Consider the following 25,519-nt stretch of genomic DNA (forward strand, 5'->3'; position numbering starts at 1 on the left):
GGCTAATTAAGGGATATTATTACTGCAGTGATGTATTTATTTTATTTTTTTGAGGATACTGTTTTAAATGGGGGGGCGGGTCTGTTACTGTGCAGAATGACACTATGACGCCTTTTTTTCTTCATCTGGTGTAGTGTAGAAGTTGGGAAAAAAAATAAGGAATGTGTTCTGCAAGCGGAGCTCTAGATAATTCTGTTATTTCCTGCAGAGACGAGCCCTGGCTGGAAGACGTGATGGCAGTGTGTGCTGGATGAAATATGAAAAACAAAGATGAAGGACTTCACCTAGAGACATCACTGGTGAGTCAGTGTGTTACCTGTACACTGACACTATACACTATATACAGAGTGCCTTTGTACAATGTCACCACTGATCACTGTGTTATCTGTACACTGACACTATATTCAAAGCTCCTATGTATAATGTCGCCAGTGGTCACTGTATTACCTGTACACTATATACAGAATGCCTTTGTACAATGTCACCGGTGATCACTGTATTACCTGAACACAGACACTAAATGCTAAGTACAGCTCTCCTGTGTATAATGGCACTTATGGTGATAGTATTATGTTTTTTTATTAATGATCAGTATTGTAGTATTCAGTCACCATGTCGTGGTAATATGTGGTCTGGGCATGGTGTGGTGGTATTTGTTCCTTGTATGTGCTATTATTCAGTCACTGGTGGTAATATGTGGTCTGGTCATGGTGTGGCAGTACTTGTTAATTGTATGTGGTATTATTGGTCACCATGTGATGATAATATGTGGTCTGGGCATGGTGCCGTGGTATTTGTTCCTTGTATGTGCTATTATTCTGTCACTGGTGGTAATATGTGGTCTGGTCATGGTGTGGCAGTATTTGTTCTTTGTATGTGGTATTATTGGTCACCATGTGGTGGTAATATGTGGTTGGGACATGGTGTGGTGGTATTTGTCCCTTGTATGTGCTATTATTTTGTCTCTGTGGTGGTAATATGTGGTCTGGTCATGGTGTGGTTGTATTTGTTCCATGTATGTGGTATTATTGGTCACTATGTGGTGGTAATATGTGGTCTGGACATGGTGATGGTGCGGTGGTATTAGTCCCTTTGGATGTGATATTATTGGTCATTTTAAAAATTGAAAAATAAATAAAAAATATACCTAAATTGTATTGGATATTTTAGCAAATGTTTAATAGGTTACAGTAGAGTAGGGCCCGGCCAAAAGAGTCTGCCTTGTCATGGTGGCAGATTTAAAAAAAATCTTTTGGCCAAAACAAGAGCTGCTGGCTAGATGTGTGATCTGGTAATGGGAACTGTTAATGTGTGATTGATGAGAAGTGCAGTTTTTCCAAGAGAGAGGGGGGACTGTGGACAGTTTGAGGGGTGGAGGTGGGACTGGGGTGGAGGTTGGGCGGAGTCTCAAGGGGGCCCCGAAAATTTTGCCAGTATGGGGCCCCGAAATTCCTAGTGGCAGCCCTGGGCGCAGGGCAGGAGAAGAGGAAGCCAGCACATCGAGACGGCCAGAGAAGTAACATCAGAAGGCGGTTTTGGTACAGTTTACCCCAAATTACCTGAGAGTTGGCTAGACCACTGACCTGGAGACAGAGCACCCCAGCTGGGGATTGTAACTGGAAGAACTGTGAGTAAAAGCATGAAGACTGCACTCCACTGTGTCCTCCGATTTATTTACAGCATCACCTTCCTTGCGCTACAACTACCACCATAACATTCAACATCATAACTGCCCTGTGGCCTTGCTCTACCCGTGGAGAGCTGTACCAACTCTGCTGCGTCACCACCGGCCCCAGTGGATCTGAACTGCAGTGTTGGCCATATTATCATTGGAGAACACCACGGGTGGCGTCACAAATTATTTCCATTTTTATTCCCCAGAATCATCATCTTTATTTCCATTGCACACCCAGGGCCACAGAACGGGGTCACTGCTGCCGTGACATCCTCTGAAGAACTGACCGGCCCAATAGCGAGTACCCCCGGCCCTAGCGGGTGTCGCATTTATGTGGGATTACGGTTTGCCAATATATACGCAATGAATGAGCATTTTGAATGTTTTTTTTTTTGTTTGTTTGTTTTTTTATCAGCTGATCACCGGCATGTTTACGCATGCAGATAATTGTGAACACGAGTTAAAATTCTGATTTATGACATCCAGACTATGGGAACATTTTAGGTCCAGGAAACAATACCCTTTGTCGCTAGAGTTGGTGCAAATCGATTTGCAGGATCCACGTCGGTAATCTGTGGTTGTTATTTGGGAACCCTGTCCCATCCGTGCACGGCTCTTCTGTTGATTAGCTAGAGCTGTGGATGCCGGGGACGTAGGAGGCATTTCTCTCATCCCATGGCCACAGATTACTGACCCCTGGACAGAATCCTCTGAATCCATCTGCACAAACTACTCACCAGGAGAATTAGAAATAAAATGCTGCCACTGCGCAGTTCTTACCTCCGTGCTGTTTACAAGAAACTGGTTCTGTGGGACAAATGCAGTAAAAGGTCCGTCTCCTACTGGAGCAAATTTACTCTACGCCAAAAATGACAAAAGTGACAAATTACAAAATGTTTCCTAAATGTTTACTGTCCATTTGTATTGTGTATTAATATTACTAACCCAGAGAAGAGGCTGGAAAATATGGGATTCTGTCATATACTTAAGCACCTGAAAAATATTATATTAATATATGATAATCATGGTAAAGAAGCATCGCCATGATGCCTGCAGGGCAATAATCTGGAAAAGCCTTCCAATCTATTACTTACATGACAATGAAAATTACAGATCCCCTTAATAAATTCACATCTCTCAAGTTTAGTAGCAAATCTGGACTTCAGAGAAAAGGCCCCAAACAATGTTCAGAATTTGATGAGACAAAGGGAGCACTTTCCCAGTTCAAAAATCCGACAGACCTGGCTTACGACTTGTGGTAATCCAGGACTTTGGGCTCAAAATTAAGTAATTTACTCCAAAACACCTCACCAATTAAATAACTTATAGGACCTTTTCAGATAAGTAGACCCTAAAACAAATTGAGATACAAAATTGGAACTAAGAAACCACTCATTTTAAAGAGCTCGATAATCAAAATAAATCCTTAGGACCAGTGTTAAACTGAGTTGGCAAAGGCCCACCAGTAACATTGATTGATTATTTGGGGCCCACTGTTCAGTTACGTGCAAAAGTAACCTGACCCTAGTACACAAATTTACATTTGCATCTATGTAATAATAATTTGGGTAGCCTGTTTAATAAATTAGATTATACCTTTTTCTGAAAATTGTTAATTAAGTGCAATAGCAGCACTCATTAGCAATCCTTCACAGGTACCTACCGGAGGATTCTCCTGTCCTCCTGTGGGCCAGTCCGAGCCTGCTTAGGACAGACAGTAGGTCATCAGTATAATATAGGTGGGTTTTCGACAATTGTCACCCCCACCAGTCAGCTGTTACCAGCTCTATAAACAATGTACTAGTCACATAATTGCAGTTCTATACACTGTGTAGTGGCCGCCCCTGGGTACTGCAGATCAGCTCCTCCTTTTGACACAGCTGTACTAGAAAATTGAAAAAAGATCCAACTGTGGTGAAATGGTGAAAAAACAAATGTTTTTTGTTGTTCATTGTGTGGTAAAAATTGACCTGGCAACATGACTTTCTGGGACAATATGATGACGGTGATACCAAACTTGTATAGTTTGTTTTTTAGTTAAAACTTGTAATTAAAAAAAAGTTTGTTTTTTTTTTTACTCATTTAATGAAACCCATAACTTTTTTATTTTCCCATGGATTGACCTGTGTGAGGGCTTTATTTTCTATTTTTATTTATTTTTTTTATTTGCTCCACGAGTTGACAGTTTTATTGATACCATTCTTGCGTGCATACAAGGTTATGATTGCTTTTTTTAGGGAGGTGCGATGACTGAAGAATGACCACTCAGGCGTTTATTATAAGAGTTAACTAATTTTATATTTTGATACAGGTAAAAAGGCATATGTTGTAAGATGTTAAAAAGAGGGGGAATAATTCAAATTTTGATTTAATTTTAATTTGTTTATATATTTCTAAAAACAATTTTTTTTTTTTATTTTTTTTTTAGCCTTTTTACTCAACTGGGGGGAATTTGAGCCTGCAATAATTTACTTCCTTGTCCTATATGCTGCAATACAACAGTATTACATTATATAGAGAAAGTGATGATGTTTTCCTATGAAGCAAAAGGCTGGGCTTCAGAAAAGTATCTGGATGGCAGACACAGAGGTCTTCAGCAGACCCCCAACTGCCGTGGTATGGTATCCAGCAATTGGTTGTTGGGGGCCATTGGAAGCATGCACCAACAACTCAACCATTTTGCCCCTTCCTGATGTGTGAGTTGTGACGTACATGCGTCATATGCCGGGTTCGGTGTTACATGGTGTAACATGATGTTATGTACTTACAAGTGTAATTTGAACGTATTGGGTCACAATAAAAAGCTATAACTGGGCAGTTCTTGTACTGGCATGTTACTATGTGGTATAGATGCCATAGGCCATTAGGTCACCAGGGTCCAGCTGGTGCTGCTACCTTTGCACACCCTATAGCTACACCCCTGCACAAAAAGGTAGACAACAACAGAACTAAGGAAAAGGTGACAGTCTGCCACCTAGATAAATTGGGTAGAGCACCTGAACAATCTTTCCTGTGCAGTTGAAGCCGTCCCCGACAAACTCTGAATAACAGGTGCAGGAACGTTTTCCTGGGCCAGTGTAACTGCATAACGCATATTGCCCACATCCTCCATTATTCTGTGAAGAAAGAAAAGATGTGTAAATAAAATGCGTGAATGAATGAGATAATATTGGGTAGTATTTAGAGTTGGTGCAAATCGATTTGCAGCAACCGGTCCATTAGCCAGGTCAGTAATCTCCTCACACTGGCATGCCATACCAGACATGTCACTCTCCACAAAGAGAAATGTTACCCCTAAGATCCCAGTCAGAAGACTTACCCAGCCAAACCAAATACTTTGCACTGATGAGGGGCAACACCACAAAACACAGTGTCTCCAAACTGAAATTCTGGTTTGGCTTTTATCCTAAGTCATATGACAAGGATCATTAAAAGATCGATGTTGACTGTTAGGAATATTACTTCCAATAGGTGGCACTATACAGCATTAGTCATCTTCCTCTCTGAAGAGGCAGTTTGCATATTGTGCCTCATAGGTCTTCCTGAACAAGTGTTGTCCTCTAAGGCAACCCTATTAGGATGAATTCAGACATTCGTATATCAAAGTCTCAGTACGGATCGCAATTTCCAGACTGACAGCGGATCTCCTGACTCGAACTCAAAAGTCCCATAGGCAGACAGAACATAAGGCAGCCTAGTTTGGGGCAGTAGACCTGTGGACAGTCCTGAATTTGCAGTCCTACTTGAACCGTGACTTACGATTGTCTATATTGGGTCTTACCCAGACAATTCTGGTAATAAAGCACCCTCTCCTTTTTATTACATAATTACATGAAAAAGTGCACGTGTTACACAATTAAAAAAGAAAAAAGAGAGCACCCACTGATAGTAGGTAAAGTTATACAATCATAAAATTAGCAATATATACCTATTAAAGCCCCAGCCACTCTGGTGGTCCCCACCCGCCGATCAACAATGACATATGCATCATTCACGTAACCACTGCAACCAATCAGTGATCATGTGTCATGCATCCAAGTGTGTGGCGCCCCTGAGGGTTCAGTCACCTCAGAGGTACTGCACCTCCTCCTGAGGTGTAGTATCCCACTTCCCAGGTAAGATGGTAACACCTGACCAGCCTCCAACACCTGCATCCAGCACAGACACCTTAGAACAGCAGAGCACCCTTTGTGGCAGCTGCTTTGACTCATGAAGGGTGCTGGATGATGGGTGGAGCTTAGAAACTAAGGAGGGAAAGCTGATAGGAAGTGGGGAGCAGAATCCCCTGAGAGGGGGAGGAAGGCAGAAGTTCCCCGCGGGGGGGGGAGCGGAGAGGAGAACTTTCCACTGTGATAATCCCCGGCGGAGGGATAGAGAGAAAACATGTTTGCAGCAGCCTCCTGTAAGTTGGAGCTGTTGGCAAGGGAAGAGAAGGAAGAAAGGTCAGTTGTTCAGAAGCAAGATAATAGAATTAGACTTACCAGTAATTCGGTTTCTAGTATCCTTCCACAACAGCCACCTTGGAGGTTGTCTCCCCGCCCTAATAGGGGACAGGAACACAAAAAGGTTAAATAACCCTCCCCTTCCTGCTACCTCAGTGTTTTTTCTGAATGTACTAGCATGAATAGTTACCGCCAGTAGAGCAGGAATCAGATATTATATAGGGAGGGAAAATTAATGCTGTCGTGGAAGGTTCCTAGAAACCGAATTACCGGTAAGTCTAATTCTATTTTCTCTTGTCACCTTCCACGACAGCCACCTTGGAGTCATGCCAACGTTAATTTTTTAGGGAGGGACTACGGCTTGCAAGACGCGTCTACCGAACGTCAGATCCCTATTGAAATCCAGTCTATAGTGTCTGGTAAAGGTGTGCACAGAGGACCAGGTGGCCGCTCTGCATATCTGCTCCGAAGACGTGTTTCCTCTTGCTGCCCAGGACGTAGCGACTGATCGAGTGGAGGGGGCTTTTAACGATCCAGGAGGAGAGAGATGTCTTGAAGAATATGCCAGGGAGATGGACTGCTTGATCCAACCTGCTATCGTGTTCGTTGCCGCTTCCTTCCCCTTATTTCTTCCCAAATACTGAAGGAACAGGTTCTGATCGATTCTCCAATCCTTGGTTGCCTCGAGGTAGCGGAGAACTACCCTGCGGACATCCAAGGTATGAAATTTTCCTTCCTTCGGATTAGAAGGATTTGGGCAAAATGAGGGCAACACGATATCTTGACTTCTATGAAAGTCTAACACCACTTTGGGCATAAAGGAGGGGTCTAGACGCAGTACTATACTGTCTGAATTGAGCAGGAGGTAAGGTTCCTGTACCGAAAGGGCCTGTAGCTCCCCCACCTGTCTAGCCGATGTGATTGCCACCAGAAACACCGTTTTAAGTGTAAGAATTGTTAATGGGATTTCTGACAGGGGCTCAAACGGGGCCTGTGTTAGGCTATTCAGTACTAAATTAAGATCCCAAGGAGGAACCCGGTTAGGGAGCGAAGGGTGAATTCTGCCTGCCGCTGTCATGAACCGCTTGACCCAGCGGTGTTTGGCTAGGTCTTGGTCAAAAAAAGAACTAAGGGCAGATACCTGTACTCTAACCCTTTCTGCAGGAAGTCTATTATTTGGGCAATATTTGGGTGGGTGGGGTCAGGGGCCCCGGGAAAGCACCAGGAGGAAAATTTTTTACATACCTTGCCGTCAATTGCATTTGTTACCGGCTTTCTACTTTTCTGAAGGGTCTGGATTACCTCATCCGACAACCCTTTGGCCCTCAAAATGTCGGCCTCAATAACCAAGCTGCTAGACATAACTTGGTTGGGTTCAGGTGTAGTAATGGACCCTGAAAAGGAGGTCGGTCTTCTGGGGTAGAAGCAAGGGACCTTCCTGGGCCATGTCCAACAGAGCGCTGTACCAGCTTCGTCCTGGCCACATGGGAGCTACCAGGATTGTCATAACCCCGTCCGCTGTGATCTTCTGTAACGTTTTTGCCAGCATCGGGATTAGTGGAAAGGCGTAGGCCAGTCTGAAGACCCATGGATGGGCAAATGCATCCGTCCCCTGGGCTCTGTACGTGGGACTGAGGGAGAAATAGGTCGCTGCTTTTGTATTTTGCACATTCGCGAACAGGTTGACCTCTGGGTCTCCCCATCTCGAGGCTAGAGCCTGGAAGACCTCTTGGTTTAGACACCATTCTCCTGGATGGACGTCCTTCCTGCTCAGGAAGTCTGCCTGGATGTTTTCCGACCCCTTCAAGTGTACCGCAGAAATGGATAACAGGTGCTTCTCTGCCCAGAGGAAGATCCTAGCTGCTACCTTCTTTAGACTGGTGTACCTTGTGCCCCCTTGGTGTCTGAGATATGCCACCGTGGTCATGTTGTCGGAGTATATCCGAACATGATGGTTCTTGACAAGGGTTGATGCGGCCTTCAATGACTCTTCCACTGCCGCCAACTCCCTTAGGTTCGAAGATCCGGATCTTATGTTCTGGGGCCACTGCCCCTAGAAGTATGAATCCTCGACCATGGCTCCCTAGCCTCTCAGACTGGCATTGGTACATAATGTTCTTAGAGGAAGATGATCCCAGCTTACTCCTCGCCTCAGGTTTCGGTAGCTCAGCCACCACCAGAGGGTCGATTTTACATGTCCTGGAAGTGGAACCCTTTTTGATAGGTTGTTTGGGTACTTCCTCGCGTTTATCAGGACGTATGACTGGAGGACTCGTGTGTGAGCTTGTGCCCAAGATACCGCCTGAATGCATGCTGTCAGGGAACCCAGGATGGACATGGCTTCCCTCAGCGTCGGTGCCCTTTGGTCTCTGAACTGGATTATTCTCTGCCGAAGCTCTTTTTGACAATCTTCGGGAAGAAAGGAGGTCCTCTTCTCTGAATCCAAGAGGATCCACAGGAATTTTTTCCTCTGGGAAGGATAGAGGGCTGACTTCTGGAGATTCGGTATCCACCCTAGGGTTTCGAGTATCTGTAGGGCTCTTGATACATCCTGGTTCAGCCGGGTTACCGATGAGGCGACGATCAGCAGATCGTCAAGATACGGCACAATGCATATCCCCTGGAGCCGATTGGAGATGACTGCTTCCTTCATGATCTTCGTGAACACCCTTGGTGCTGGGGATACCCCAAACGGCAGGGCATTGAACTGGAAGTGGCTGATTCCTCGGTCGTGGGAGATCGCGAACCTCAGGAACTTCCGGTGGTCTGGATGAATGGGAACGTGATAATACGCGTCCCTTAGATCTATTGTAGCCATCTGCCAGCCTCGTCCAATAAGAGGGATCGCTGATTTCACTGACTCCATCTTGAACCTTCGGTACTTGATGAAGTGGTTCAGGGGCTTTAGGTTTATTAAGAGCCTGTACTTTCCTGAGGGTTTCTTTATCAGGAACAGGCGAGAGTAATGTCCTCTGCCCACCTCTTGTGGATGTACATACGAGACCACTCCTTCCCGTAGAAGTTATTCTATCTGAAGCAACAGGACTTTTTGCAGGCTTGGGGACTGTGCCGGGGTAATTCTTAGGGCATGCGGGGGGGGGGGTGCTCGAACTCTAGTTTCAGCCCAAATTGTATAGTGTGCAGGACCCACCAGTTCGAGGTCGTGGCCTGCCATTGGGCAAGACACTGTGTGAGTCGACCCCTGACCCGGGAGTCACTGCTTCTCCGGGGGCTGCTGCTGCTGGGGCACAAGGATGTTTCTTCCTTTACCCCCTTTCGGGTAGCTCCAACGACCCGTCTTGCCCTTCCCTCTGAATGCCCTCTGAGAGATCTGTTCTCTTGAGGAACGAAAAAACCGCCTTTTGGTGGATTTCTGTTCTGGCAGTGACTTATTCTTGTCGGAAGCCTTCCCAAGGATATCATCCAGGACAGGCCCGAACACGTGGTGCCCCTGGAAGGGGATGGCGCAGAGTTTCGTCTTGGAGGCGATGTCGCCCCCCCACAACTTCAGCCACAAGGCTCTCCTGGCCGAATTTGAAAGGACTAGGGACCTTGCTGTCACCCGTACCGTTTCTCCTGAAGCATCAGCTAAATAACCTGTTACCTTCTGGAGGATTGACAGGGAGTCTAAGATTTCCTCTCTTGGGGTACCCCCCGATAGGTGGTCTTCCAACGTACGTAGCCAGAAAAACAAAGATCTGGCTACGCAGGTGGAAGCAATATTTGCTTTGAGCAGGTTCGTAGAAGCTTCCCAGGACTTTTTAAGGTGGCTTTCTATTTTGCGATCCATCGGATGTTTCAATTGGGAAGCATCCTCAAAGGGCAAGGACGTTTTCTTAGTGACCTTAGACACTTGGACGTCTATCTTAGGGATCTCCCAAATAGAACTATCACCTTCTAGGGGAAACCGATTTTTTAGCTCAGAAGGTACCGTAAGTGCCTTCTCGGGGGAGGACCACTCCTGAGCTATTAGGTCCTGTATAACCTCATGAACCGGGAAACCCTTTCTACCTCTGGGTTTCAACCCTCCAAACATCTCATCCTGGAGAGAGAGCCTGACCACCTCCTCCTCCAACCCCATGGTATTTCTTACCATGGAGACTAACTCCTCCATATCCTCCGAGGAGAAATAGTATTTTTTTGCATCATGACTGGAGGCGGACGTGGAGCCCTCATTTTCCCAAATATCCTCCGATCCTGAGGAACGGACTTCTCCTGAGTCTGAGTCGGCTTCCATAGGAGCCCTTTTCCTCTTTTTTGAGGCAGGGCCCTGGGCCACCGGGGTTTGGGCTGCTGTGGAGGTTTGAACCTCCTGCCTAATGAGAGTTTTTATGCTGTCAAACAGGGAGGGTTGCTCGGTACGCAGAATATTCTGCGTACAAGGTTGGCATAACTTCTTTTTATAGTCAGAAGGAAACCTGGCACCACATATACCACTTGCGGGGGTTTTTAGGGGCAGAGGCCTTGTCTTCCTGCAAGAAGAAGAAAAGGCTTACTCAGACCTGTGCCACCAATTATTTGACAGGCAAGGGACCGGCCCTGCTAATCACTGTAGGAGGGGGAACGCTGGGCTCCGCAGATGCTGCAGTTAAGGGCTTCTCACCATCCATGTCCGCACACACCACAGACACACTGCGCTTACCTGGAGCTTCTGCACCCTTTTAAGGATGCTGCTGCGTTCGTTTGCAGGGTGCTCCTCCCTCCTCCCCTGTCCCTGAGGATGATACCGCTCGACCCCTGCCGCCATTGGATTCATTTCCCGGGTCCCTCGGGTGCTGGCGCGCGTTTCCCCCTCACCGGACGCCGGAGGCTGCAAACCGGAAGTGCGCGTCACCGCTACTTCCAGTCGATTGCCCGCCCCCCCAGCTCCAAAGCAGCGCTGGGAGGAAGGAGGAAGCTGGGGAGCTATACAGGACCCCGGCAGGCACCATACCGCCCCACTTTACCCCGGAGGGCGCGGGAGGGGCGGCAGAAGTCCCGAGTCACACCGCGGTGGAGACTGGAGCAGCCCATGGAGGAGGAGAGGCGAACCCCCCGACCTCGGCTGCCCAGCTCGGTGAGTACATAGGGGCTCTGCTCGCTGGCCACGGCAGCCCCTTGTGACCTCTTCATGCCCCGATAGGGGACAGGAAAAACACTGAGGTAGCAGGAAGGGGAGGGTTATTTAACCTCTGTGTTCCTGTCCCCTATTAGGGCGGGGAGACAACCTCCAAGGTGGCTGTCGTGGAAGGTGACTAGAGAAAGATAAGAACAGAACGTGAGGAGGAGAGAGACTGGGGACGAGGGCTAGTGTGGAGCCTTTCCCTAAGTTCATTGCGCCAAGGCCGGGCACCGGTATACGAGGCTGTTTGTGATACTAACGATCCTGCAGCAGAAACCGGAGGAATAGGAGTTGAGACCGCTCTATTCCCACCAAAGACTCGAAGACACAGTGCAGTATGTGTGAGCCGGGACGCGAGTGTATGGAGTCCCCGAAGCAGGCTACAGCCACCTATCATACAAGTGGCGTAACATCAAGAAGGAGGCACTTGAGTTGTAATTCAGAACTGCAAGTACTTCAGATTAGCGCTAGAGGGGAGATGTTCAGAAGAGGCACACGAAAGGGAGTGCTGGAAGGGTTAATCCATCTGCCTGGGAGTTGGCGGAGTCCCTGACCTGAAGGCTGCAGCATTGAAGCGGGCACCTGTCTGTGCCAGAACCATGGGTAAAAGAATTGGAACTGCATTCACCTGTGTCATTGCCTTTCTCCTGCGCCAACCTACTCAGCACTGCATCTCTGCGCCTAACACTACACCATCTACCTCAACACCTACTACTACTGCCCTGGGACTACAGCTCTACCTGTGGAGAGCTATTCCATCTTTGCTGTACCCCACCATCTGTCCCAGAGGATCTGCACCGCAACGTCGGCTTAACATCTTCCTTACCGAGCACCACAGGTGGCGTCACGAACAACCTACCTATAAACTCTATTTCATTCCACCCATATACATTGGACTCCCGGGGCCATGGACCGGCTCACCGCCAACGTGACACTCCCTCTGAGTCTGAGACACAGGCCCGGTACCGAGTAATCCCACAGCCCTGGGGGTGATCCACAAGAGTCACCACTGAGGACAGTGATTGATTGCAGCAGTCACATAAATGATAAAGTCATCACAGCTGGGACTTGAAGATGTGAATATTGCTTAGCTTCTTACTTTATAATATATCGTCTTTAGCTCGTTTTTTAAATCACCAGATTTCCTTTTTAACCTGAGAGCCGCTGTTAAGATGAAAGTCCATATGCAGACTTCCCACTATAGCAAAATATGAAAAATATGTTACAGAGCCCCAGATCTCTATAAACACGAAAAAAAAATTATAATAAAACTCACCTTTTGGGGGCGTGGCATGGCGGGCGAGGAGTGAGGACGCAGCCTGGAGAGCTCCCGTTCCTATACTGGGAACCAGCCCAACAAGCGACTTACCCAGATGTCCAGAACCCCAATGTCCACAAGAAGAAGCCGAGGGAGTGCGCCTGCAGGCTCCGGGGCATCAGAAAAGGTCCCCCATACTATTTCCCGCTACTTCACAGGAGCGGGGAAGAAGAAGGCGGCAGGTGCAGGTGCCTTGATGGAAGCGGCGCACAGGAGACAATCAACCCCGCCATCGGCGGGAAACAAGGTACCGGAGGTGGGGGAGCGATATGGAGGGAGAGAGGTGGACGGAGAGATCTCCCCAGGATCCAGCGGGGAGAGGGTGGCGGCTGTGGAAGGAATGGAGCGGGCCCCCCACGGAGGCGAAAGCACCGCTAGGCCCCTGGCACCATGCGGCTTGCAGGGAGACCCCGCAGCCGGGTAGAAGAAACAGCAGCGCAACAACCAGCGCGGTCCTGAGAAGTGCCACCCTGAAACACCCAGCGCCACAGCCCCAAAGAAATAGCACTAATCCCCCAGACAGTGACAGTGCCACTATGAGGGACGATACACCTCAGGGAGAAACAGACCCCAAGATGAGAGGGCAGCTTGACCACCCCATAAGAAGTACCCCTCAGGAAAACCTATTGCATGGCACAACTCCCCCACCTACCACTCAATTAACCATGTCTACAGCACCACAAGGTGGACCTGTGACCCCTACCCCAGTGGGACTATCTGAGGCACACGCAGGAGTTGATTTAGCATTATTGTACAATAAGATAAAGGACATCCCGACGAAACAAGATATGGAACAATATATTGCTCGCCTGGAATCTTCTTATAAAGCGGAACTGTCCATACTTAAGGATGACATCCAACAATGTGGAGAGAAAGTTGAATCCCATGACCAGCTTCTGACCTCCCTGAATGCAAGAGTAGAGGCTCAAGAGCCCGTCACGGCTACCCAGGCTAGGCAGCTACAGACCCTGGCGGAGATGCTGGATGACTCTGAAAACAGGGGTCGCAGGAATAATATACGAATACGGGGTCTACCCGAATCTAAACCTCCTCAAGAGCTGAATGCCACTTTAAGAAGCATCATCAACTCGGTCTTGAATAGGCCCCAAGATACCCCACTGGAGTTAGATCGTGCTCACAGGGCTCTGGGCCCACGTCCTGGCGAACAAGACCCACCGAGAGATGTGATATGCCGGGTCCATAAATACCAACTTAAGGACGCAGTCATGGGAGCGGCCAGGAGAGCAGGACCCATCAAACACCTGGATACCCGCATACAGCTCCTACCAGACCTCTCCAGATGGACATTGCAGAGACGTAGGGCCCTTCGCCCTCTTTTAGAGGAGCTGCGGCAACAAGATCTTTCTTATACTTGGGGATTCCCGTTCTGCCTCCGGGTGCAGAGGAGAGGCAGAGTACATCGTCTGAGCCACCCCAGCGGAATTCCAGCTTTTTCAGCCGCCCTGGACCTACATGAGGTGGACATCCATGATTGGCCACCTCTACCATTCTTCTACAGAAGGGATGAGGTTCGAGGGGGGCAATTTCCTCAACGACAGCACAGACCCGGAAGGCAGCCCCACGGACGTGGACAGATGCATCCGGAGGAGGAAGGAGATAATAACTGACGGCGAAGCCTAAAGACTCGGCGGAGGATCTTTGGAGGGGTGGGTGGGAGGTGAAGTTGAGGATTTGACCTCATCGGACACGCAGAGGGGAGGGTTAACTCAGATTACGTGATTGAACGGTGTTTGCTCTTCTGCCTTTTCCCTCCTTTCTTCTTTCTTCTCCCTCCCACCCCTTGCTCCTCCGATTTACTCTTGGATGGATGTATTTGCATGTTGAGCACTTATTGATATGTGAAGGTCTTGCCAAGCACTGGGCTCTACTCAGTGGGAAAAAGGATTTACAGTAGTTTAGGGCTCTCTAGATATGTTGGTTACATGGCCCTTAATGTTGTTGGACCTGAATACGAAACATGATGTGTCCCAGTTTCAAGGGTTCGTTGACAACGATACCTATAATCTCAAGGGGTTGATATCCTTGTTCAAGGGCCAGAGAATGTGATTTCATTATGGGGTTGGTAACCAGGGGGGACGGATCTCCTTTTCTTTTCCCGCCGTACATTTACCCCCCTCGGAGGCGCTGTTTGCCAGCGAGGCATACAGTAACTAGTGTATACCTCCAACCGGTTCTACGTTGTTTTGGGTGTGAGTGTATACACACCCGTATTGTTAATTCTATTATTACCTTTGCTCTTTCTAACTTCTGTCTTTGTTACTCTCTGTGTTCACCCTAGCCTTACCCAACCAGCCTCTCCCCCCCCTCCCTACAGCGGTCGTTGAATCCCGGAGCGGACTCATCCGGTTGGAGGGGGCCTACTATCTCGAACCTAGATTGCAAACGCGATGCCGGGTAAGACTGTCACACAAAAGACTGCATTGGGCTCCTTAAATGTCAGGGGCTTTAATACACCACAGAAGCGGTCAAATATTCTGTATGGTATGCATAAGAAAAAAGTAAATGTATTGATAGTACAAGAGACACACTTTAAGATCGGACATATTCCTAATATACCCAATTGATACTACACGTCTTGGTTCCACAGCGCCAACCCGGACTCACGATGCCGAGGTGTTTCCATTTCACTCCACAAGTCCCTCCAACATACTATACTAGACACACTGATTGACACAGAGGGAAGATATGTGATCTTGAAGATCCAGATTTTTTCAACAACCTACACTATAGCGGGTTGGTACGCTCCCGGTCGGGATCAAATTCGAGCTGTCAGGTCCTTTTTGAAGACTGTGGCTGACTTCGCTGAAGGGGTTGTTATTTTAGGGGGAGATTTTAACCTGATTCTTAACCCGACATTGGACTCAACAGCGGAAAGGTCTTACCTTTCTCTTAGACAATTGGCCTCTCTGAAGAGAGTCCTTCATGACCTGCACCTCGCCGATGTCTGGCGGCTTCTTAACCCCAATGTGAAAGATTATACGTTCTTGTCCACGCCACATAACTCGTACAGCAGAATAGACTTTTTTCTTCTCAGCCACTGCGCGTTGGCTTGGAACCTGAAACCGTCTATCGGAAGCTTCTTATGGTCGGATCATGCCCCAGTCTTTCTGGACATTAGCCCCCCTGATTCAGGGAGGCGACAGTGGACGTGGAGACTGAACGATAATCTTCTCAAAGACCCCACCTGTGTGGCTGACGTTAAAACCACCATATCGACATTCATACAAGACCACGCACATGATGACACCGCCATGCCAACCAAATGGGAAACTCTTAAATGTGTCCTTAGAGGGATATTTATTAAGCACGGTTCCCGTCTGAAGCACATAAAAAGTAAGGAAATTAGGCATCTTACCGAAAAAATATTACGTTTGGAAACGACTCATAAGAATGAATTAAGAGCGGAGACACAGATTGCCCTGATCAAATGTAGAGACGACCTGAAGTCCCTGTTAAACGAAAAGTCCCGTATTTATAGAAACCGGTTTAAAAGCCTTTTATACGGTCAAGCTAATAAATGTGGACGTCTGCTGGCTAGATTTCTACATCCGCGCGGTCAGACTACATACATACCATCTCTTCAGAAGCAACGCGGTCAAGCGACGTCAAACCCAACCGAAATTTTAGACATCATGCGGCGCTATTACCAATCATTATACAATATAAATGAGGGAGACCCCTCTCGATCGCCTGTGGACCCCCAACCACAAATTGAGCCCTATATAAATGAAACCGCCCTCCCGATACTGAATACAGACCTGACAGGACCACTAGAAACTGACTTCACAGCGGAAGAGATTGATGAAGCTATTCGGAATACCCCGGCAGGCAAGAGCCCGGGACCAGACGGTTTCTCCCCTCACTTTTATAAGATATTTCGAGAGCAACTTAGTCCCATTATGACACAAGTTTTTAACTCCATTACAGGCGATGTTTCCTTTGTACCACAATCCTTGGAGGCTTTTATCACAGTGATCCCGAAGCCGGAAAAAGATCCTACGGTAGTGACCAACTACCATCCGATATCACTCATTAATGTAGACGTAAAATTTTACGCAAAAATCTTGGCGAACCGGTTGGCTCCTCTTCTGCCTTTGGTTGTACACTCAGACCAGGTGGGGTTTGTAAGGGGAAGGGAGGCGAGGGACGGGATAAACAAGACCCTCATTCTGACTGCACATGCAAAATCAGAACATAAACCAATGGTACTGTTGTCGATTGACGCGGAGAAAGCCTTTGACCGGGTACATTGGGGATTCATGTTTTCGGCCTTATGACAGATGGGCCTGGGGAATCTCTTTATACAAAAGATCGCGGCCCTGTATTCCAGCCCATCGGCGAGAATTAAGATCAATGGCGCTTTGTCAGACCCTATAGCTATCGGGAACGGTACACGACAGGGGTGCCCTCTCTCGCCCCTTCTATATACAGTGGTTATGGAACACTTAGCGATGGCAATTAGGAAGAACCCCAATGTGCACAGCCTATGGGTGGACCGGGTTCATTATAAGGTCTCTCTTTATGCAGATGACCTCCTATTATACGTATCTCAGCCGCACATTTCCCTCCCGTCGTTGATGGAGGAGTTTAAGAGATACGGTGCAGTCAGTAATTTTAAAATTAATTTTCAGAAAACTGAAGCTCTTAACATATCCTTGGGACAAACAGAACTTACGAGAATAATGGAGAATTTCCCCTTTCGGTGGAAAAACGGAGCTATTCAATATCTGGGCGTACAAATTCCTACCGACATGACCGACCTTTATAAACTTAACTACTTGCCCCTTCTGGACTCGACATTGAAACGATTAAGAGAATATGGAAGAAAGAATATCTCATGGTTTGGTAGGATGAATTCCTTCAAGATGGATGTTCTTCCTAGATTTTTATACTTATTTCAGGCGATCCCGATCATACCGCCAAGGACATTCTTCCAAACCATCAGGTCCGCGCTGATCCGCTTTATTTGGCAGGCGTCTAAGCCTCGTTTAAAATACACCAGCTTGATAAATCCAAAGTCCAGAGGTGGGGCAGGACTCCCTGACTTAGAACTCTACCATAGGGCTTCCATACTGATACGACTGTTTGACTGGCAGTATAGCTATAGCTCTAAACAATGGGTGCAACTGGAACAGACATCCTTTGGTGTTCCCTTGAGACACCTGCCTTGGATTCGATGTTGTGATCCTACTACGGGCAGTTCCGTGGGTTCGACTGGATTTTTGGCACAAGAGACATTACGACTTTGGAATCGTATAAAGATTAAGAAAAAATTGATTAGTGCCCTGAATACGTTGACACCACTCTTCGGTAACCCGGACTTCCCCCCAGGGCGTTACAGAGATCGTTTCCTAGGCTGGCATATTAGCTCAGACTTACGTATGGGACAGATACTGGTGGGAGGAAACATTCCAAGCTTGGGGACTCTCCGTGAACAGTCTCCCAATGAGGAGCTCTCCTGGATGGAATATAATCAGCTGAGGTCGTTTATCCAGAGACATATGGCGAACTGCGATTCCCGCCCTCCTATGACAGGATTGGAAAACTTATTGCAGCAACAAGACCCTCCTTCTCACTTGATCTCTCGTTTATATAGGGAGCTCCGAGTTGAGAACTCGGAGGTGACTCCAAGTTATGTCCGGGCATGGGAGGAGGAGATGGGATGTAAATTCTCGGAAGAGGACCTCAGCAAGGCCTACCTATTTACATTTAAAATGTCCCCGGCTGGGAGCGCACAGGAGAAAAATTTTAAGATACTAACCAGATGGTATATGTCCCCCGTTAGATTAAAGTCTATTTTTCCGACAGTGGAGGACACCTGTTGGCGATGTGGAACCGAGAGGGGCACACTATACCATATATGGTGGCAGTGCGCTATGATCCAACCCTTCTGGAAGGAAGTGTTCTTGGCTTATCAAAAAATTACTGGAGATGTCGTGCCCCCTTCTCCGCAGGCTGCTATCCTCTTGATCCTTCCAGGTTCCATATCAGCTCAGAAACGGAGCCTTCTAAGGTTTTTTATTACCGCAGCACGCATGGTAATTCCACGCCACTGGAGAGTGGCAACACCGCCAACTATGGTGGAATGGGTGGCGGAATTTGCAGATATCTTTCGAATGGAGGAGCTGATGGCTGAGTTGGAGGGGGATGGCACCTGCTTGACCCGAGTCTGGCATCCCTGAATCTTGTTTAAAGAAACAGCCGGTTTATCGCAGTTGGTTGAGGTGGCTTCTTAGGGTTTGGGTCGGGATTTGGGGACCGCTGATCCCTTGCCTCCCCCCCCTTTCTCTCCCTTCCCCTCCATACTACTCCTAAAAGTTCTATTCTGAAATTTCTTATGTCTTCCTTCTTCTCTCTCTACATTCTCTTTTCCTACATATTACACCCCTACTGAACTATGTAAAACATATTCGGAATAAGTACGAACAACGTTTAATGAACCTACCCACGCGTGATAATAAGAAATAAGGAACAAATATTTGGTATGTCCTATGCAGATGGGTGAACCAATACCTAATGTAGGTCAGTCAGTCAGAGTGGGTTAGGAACAGGGGTATGCAAACCATTAATACACATTTTACTGAGAAACTACAAGATTTCATCTTGAATAGATGTGATAGATGTATAAGTAACTGTTTATGCTGTAACGATGTTCAGAAAGGTGTGTAACTTGCATATTTTCCTTATTTTGTATGTTTCCTCTGTTTATTTGTTCTTTCATTAAAAATAGACTCAACAATAAAACTCACCTTTTTGCTCTACTTTTCTGCCATCGCAGACACCATATGTGACATCTTCTTCCTGCATTTTCCCTCAGTGCTGGGGCTTCCATCACCAAGTAGGCTTTTGAAGTCACAACATTCATTACCCAAGTGCCTCAGGTGACATGTTGTGATGTCAGAGGTGTACTCGGCACTAGAAGCCCATAGGGAAGAAGCAGGAAGAGGGCACTGCATCCGGTGTTGAAGGAAAAAAAGAGAGTTGCGTGAAAAACTGTATGGGGAGTTGCAGTGTCAGGACAGGTGTAGTCAAGGTGAATATTGTTTTTTTTCTTTTAGACTATATTTATTTTGCTCTAGGGTCCTCCAACATTTTTTTTTTATCATTTACAATAATTATTACTTCTGGGAAGTCTGTACATGGACTTGCATCACAACAGCGGCGGCTGCTATTTTCCTGAATTCGCATAGAGAAAAATCAACAAAAAATTTTGTAGTGATGAAAATCCTAATTTTTGGGCTAAATTTGAGGCAAAGTTCATTAGCCTTTGACTAATTTGCTCATCTCTATTGATAAGCAATAAGTGGATATCAAACCTCTTTGCAAATGTTGATTCCTCTACAAAACGTTATGCCATCTCCTTCGTACCCTGGACGACAATTACAAGCAACCTGCAAAGAAAGGGAGAAGAAAAATCCTGGTACATAAAAAATGCACAGAACTTAAATATGTCGGTATCATTCACAAATAATGAAACATACAACCAGACACATCACCATTAGTGGGATTTCTTCAGCACATTGATGAGATATGGAAAGAATATCTTCCTACCATTGTAAAAGATCAATAAAATAATGAACTAAATCAATAAAAGGACTTTGATATGATTTTTTTTCATATTATGCAAATAATTGCTATTAATGATAAAGTTCATTCACATTACCAGTATAATAAAAACACAATATTCATTCTAAAACAATATTGGCCTAAAAGAAAAAAATACAACAAATGAATATTTCTACAGCACATTTAGATAATTATTAGTAACTTGAAGGATGGATATTTACCATGTTCGGCCCAGTTTTAATACATTCTGCATTGTAATGACAGCCACCATTATTTTTCAGGCATGCATCAATTTCTGCATTAAAATGGGGGGAAAAAGGCAAAGTATTTATGTTACTGAAAAACAACAGATCGTACTCTCCTATCTAGTAGTGTAGGACAATAAAGCCACAGCCATTGTGGTTCATTTGTCCGTCACAACCCACGTAAAAAAGCCCTCCTCCTTCCATCAAAGTTTTCATCGTCTTACTATATAGCAGTCATCATATTATACAGCACTGTGTATTTACAATTGCTCATTTTGCCTTTCTACCAAGATAATTCTTCTCTTTTCTCTGCTCTATGTAGAAACAGGAAGCCTCTTGTCCCTCCATTTTTAATTCCCCTCTTCAACTCCTGGCCCAGCCGCTCTCTCCTTCCCCCACCAGGGACTTTTGCAGTTACTCATTCCTCATGCAGGGAAACTTAACCTCCTGTTTCTATATAGAGCTTAGAAGGAATCAGCTAGTCAGGTTTTAATAATGGGATGTCATAGACCTAATGGAAAAGAGAACGATTATCTGGGTAGAAAGGCAAAATGAGCAATTGTAAGTACACCGTGCTATGCAATATGATGACTGCATAGTAAGAGGCTTGGACGCTTCATAAGAAAATAAAATGACATTTACCTAAGCTATATGTGTCCTACTACACTTTGTGACCTCCCCAGTATAAGGACATATGTTTCTATATCATGTATAATATATCAAAAACTTATTTACATGGTAAGACCACCAATGTGACCAAGAAGAAGAATCCAAATCTGTGTCTCTCACCAAGACAGATGACCCCATCTCCATTGTAGCCATCAATACAGGTACAACGCGCCTGTCCCAAGGGAGCTTTAGAGCAGTTTGCATACTTTGAGCATCCCCCATTGTTCACGGTGCAGGGATCTACTTCTGAAATCACAAGAAAAGCATCGTGCTACAATGAAATGGACATAAATGGCATAAAAAAATGGTGCAATTTGCGAGCCTGGTCCAAACTCGCCATTCTGGGTCCGCTCTGGTCCAAACAAACAAAATTCGCCCATTCAATTGAAGGAGTCTAAAAAAAATCCTAGAAGCACGAGGATGCCATCCGAGTTGTTTCTGCTACAAAGATGCTTGGGAAACATCTATTTTACTTTGCATGTGAGAAAAATTGGTTCATTGGTGCAGATGATTTTGAACTAATTCATGTTATTGTCCAGCTCTGGTTCATTGTGATATTTACTACGTTGTCACTTTTATTTAATAGTCATCTGAATATTCAGGTTGGTGGGTGTACATAATTATGTGGATTATAATACACAGCTCTGATCATACCTGTACAATGTGATGGTACCTGTTAAATATACTCATACCTGTGCCAACGGGATCACACCTGCACCCTGCAAACATACCTGTACAATGCAAATATATCTGTGCAATGCAAATATATCTGTGCAATGCAAACATACCTGTACAATGTGTCCCATTTCCGGCAAAACCAGCAAGGCACGCGCATTTTGCAGTGGAGTTTGTAATATTTGCAATGCAACTGGTAAAAAAAAATAATAATTCCTTACAAAAGTCTTTAAACAAGGATGTGATCACTTATTATGGTAATGATTAATAATCAGCAGTATAGCCTAAAGGAAACCTGTTGCCTGTTGAGGGTGTAGCCTCGAGCTATAAAGCACCATTGTGGGTAAGGATTTCATGCTGTAGGTATCTACATATGTACAGTCATATAGATCTATCTATACAATATTATCCCATTCCAGCTGCAGCCAGTATTAAATTTTATTTTCCTTTTTTCCCCCCCAAGAACGGTAGCTTTTTCCCATCGACATAGCCATGAGATTAATTGTAGTGTTCATTGTGCTGGTTAATTAATTTTACATATTGATTGATCAGTAATAAATTTTAAATTTATTAATAATTTGTATATAAAACTGGGAAAAAAGGCAATGAACTTTTAATTTTTTAAAATATTTTTTTAAATTTATTAATTTTCATTTTTTATTATTTCACCTTAATTTTTTTAGTTTCTTTAGGGAAATTCAACCATTGTTTCATTGCTAGTATTTCATTATGTAGAGAAGATTATGTTCTACTATGAAACCCCTCGCAAGTTTCACCGGAGGACTAAGATGACAGTTATGGGGGCTGTTAGGACTCAGGAGGCCCCCAAATATCCTGCTAACACATCGATAACCCACGATCGTGTCACAGGGGGGTTGATGGAAGTCAAAGCACGTGTGCATCTGGCACATAAGCATCGGCATCATCTGTCGGTGAGTGACAGTGGAATTTAAATAAACAGCAGCAATCAGAGCTAGTTTCCGGTACAAGCAGAAGCCAGATGTGCTGCCCAGTCGACATCTCTCAGCACGGTGCAACTTTCTGAGCCTGATCCATACATGCAGACCAGAATTAGAACATACTATGATGTCCTACATTTAACAGGGGTTAAAATGTTGTTACACTTCTGCACCATCCCTGCACCACAAGGACTGGGCTGGTATTGCCTGCCGATTCCCATTAGCTGATCAGTCCTCATGTGCTGCAAGCACCAATAACACAGTTTCCAGTACTGGTACATGCTTTTATCATTACCTACTTACTTGGCATAAATGCTGCAGCTGCCATTGCACAAATCTGTTTTGAGATCTAAAAAAGCAAATAAAGAAATACTATCAACATATAACATTTCAAGTAAGGCACAATGAGTGGATAAAATGCGGATTCATAACTGCAGAAAAAACTATTCACTAATATACTCCTAACATCAGAACTCCTGCCTTTAACAGTAACAAACTATGGAGAAAATACAGAGATTTTCTCTTTGCCATCCTACTCCATTTTCCCTGCAAGTGATACAAATACATGTATATTAGGATATTTCTATTCAGGTGACACCCTTATTTACAGGCGTAGGTTTACAAACCCTAACATTTTGGAGCTACAGACATTTTGTCATGGGGATACCATGGAATGGCCAGAAAAGACCAGCATCTGGTTATATGAACTCCTGCACTGATTACAACTGCTTCACCATCCTATTAACCCCTTAACCCCTTAACGACCAGGGGTATTTTTGGTTTTGCATTTTCATTTTTCCCTCCCCTTCTTTCCAGAGCCATAACTTTTTTATTTTTCCGTCTATATGGCCATTTGAGGGCTTATTTTTTGCGGGACGAGTTGTACTTTTAAATGACACCATTGATTTTACCATGTCGTGTACTCGAAAGTGCGGTGAAATTGCCAAAAAAGTGCAATCCCACACTTGTTTTTTGGTTGGCTTTTTTGCTAAGTTCACTAGATGCTAAATCTGATCTGCCATTATGATTCTCCAGGTCATTACAAGTTCATAGACACCAAACGTGTCTATGTCCTCTTTTATCTAAGTGGTGGAAAAAAATTCCAAAAGTTTGCTAAAAAAAAAAAAAAAATTTGCACAATTTTCCGAGACCCGTAGCGTCTCCATTTTTCATGATCTGGGGTCGGGTGATTTTTTCTGTGCCGGGCTGACGTTTTTAATGATACCACTTTTGTGCAGATAAGTTCTTTTGATCGCCCGTTATTGCATTTTAATGCAATGTCTTGGCGACCAAAAAAACGTAATTCTGACGTTAATTTTTTTCTTGCTACGCCGTTTAGCGATCGGGTTAATGCTTTTTTTTATTCTTAGATCGATTCGCGATTCTGAACGCGATGATACCTAATATGTGTATGTGGGATTTTTTTTTACGGTTTTATTTTGATTGGGGCGAAAGGGGAGTGATTTGAACTTTTAGGTTATTTTAATTTTTTTTATTTTTAAACATTTTTTTTTTTATTTTTTTTCAACTTTTGGCATGCTTCAATAGCCTCCATAGGAGGCTAGAAGCATGCGCAACCCGATTGGCTCTGCTACATATGGGCGAAGAGCAGATCGCCCACATGTAGCAGATTTACTGCTGTGCTTTCAGCGCCGACCACAGGGTGGCGCTGAAAGCCATATGCCTGGAACAACCATAGAGGTCTCAGAGACCTCTGGTTGTCCAGGCAACATGACGCCGACCCCCGATCACGTGACGGGGGTCGGCGATGACGTCATTTCCGGCCCGGCGGCCGGAAATGCTATTTAAATGCCCGCTGTCAGCTTTGACAGCGGGATTTAACTAGTTAATAGGTGCGGGTGGACGGCGATTCCGCTCGCGCCTATTGCAGGCACATGTCAGCTGTTCATAACAGCTGACATGTCCCAGCTTTGATTCGGGCTCAGCGCCGGAGCCCTCATCAAAGCAGGGGAGATGTCTGATGACGGACTGTGTCCGTCATTGGACATTAAGGGGTTAAACGGTGGAGGTTTTCGTCGCTCTGTCATTGCAAGGTTTAATCAGTTCAGTTGATGTCCTGGAGCTCTCCATCCTGAATTTCCTCAGCTGTTCTGTGTTAGCCACTCCCCTCTGGTGTATATGCTCGACACTGGCACTTGGGAATTGCCAGTGATAGTTCATACTTCCTGGTTTGGTGTTGAAGGAGAAGTTCAGTGTTTGGAGTAGGCGGTTGGAGAATTTTTCAGGCGATTGCTGCGTGGAGTTGGTTTTCAAGTTTGTCTTCATCCTCTCCCATTTGGTTTGCCCTTCCTATTTCTCCCCTGTTTCCCATTCCGTAGTTGTGTGAGTGTTTTTGTATGATAGTAGTTTTCTTTTATCCCTGTCTGTCTACACTAACCAGACTGATCGGGGTAATCTTACACACTTCGGCCTCACACCTCCCTGGGTGGTGGAGGGAACAGATGAAGGTTAATAGAGGAGCATAGCAAGGTACGAGACCCAAGCATCTCCAGCTTCCAACGTAATCCGGGGACAGGCATAGCCTAGGGCAGCCCTTAGTTCGAGGGATCGGGTAGGTGTCCACAGTCCATATGTGACACATTTTTGTCAAGGTGGCACTAGAGATCCTTTTCGCTTCCTGATTTGGCTATTTGTGGATAATATTCCCCAGGAAGCATTACATGAAACTTTACCCTTTAATTCCTATTGCATGAAACTTTATCTACTTACCCCCACTGCCTTAAACTCCTTTATTGAAGGTTTTTCACCCAATTAATTATTCTCCAACTTTGCACCGATGAGAGGCAACAACTCCCACAAAACAGCTGTTTGCAAAATGAAGCTTCTG

General features: G+C 45.6%; 1 protein-coding gene across 1 annotated transcript in view; it reads right to left on the reverse strand.

Annotated features, from left to right (window-relative positions):
* STAB1 (stabilin 1) overlaps positions 1 to 25,519 on the reverse strand; it is a 281,241-nt gene that overhangs the window by 72,226 nt on the left and 183,496 nt on the right. The window contains exons 40-47 of the mRNA XM_073574319.1: positions 22,975 to 23,020; positions 21,826 to 21,905; positions 21,158 to 21,283; positions 20,345 to 20,418; positions 19,874 to 19,948; positions 4,672 to 4,791; positions 2,621 to 2,668; positions 2,456 to 2,533 (exon numbers count right to left, since the gene is read on the reverse strand). Coding sequence (XP_073430420.1) covers positions 2,456 to 2,533; positions 2,621 to 2,668; positions 4,672 to 4,791; positions 19,874 to 19,948; positions 20,345 to 20,418; positions 21,158 to 21,283; positions 21,826 to 21,905; positions 22,975 to 23,020 — 647 coding nt within the window. The remainder of the gene's footprint in view (positions 1 to 2,455; positions 2,534 to 2,620; positions 2,669 to 4,671; positions 4,792 to 19,873; positions 19,949 to 20,344; positions 20,419 to 21,157; positions 21,284 to 21,825; positions 21,906 to 22,974; positions 23,021 to 25,519) is intronic.

The sequence above is a fragment of the Dendrobates tinctorius genome, unplaced genomic scaffold (assembly GCF_039654945.1).
Source record: "Dendrobates tinctorius isolate UK_male_01 unplaced genomic scaffold, ASM3965494v1 ptg000038l, whole genome shotgun sequence".
In the NCBI taxonomy this organism is placed as follows: Eukaryota; Metazoa; Chordata; class Amphibia; order Anura; family Dendrobatidae; genus Dendrobates; species Dendrobates tinctorius.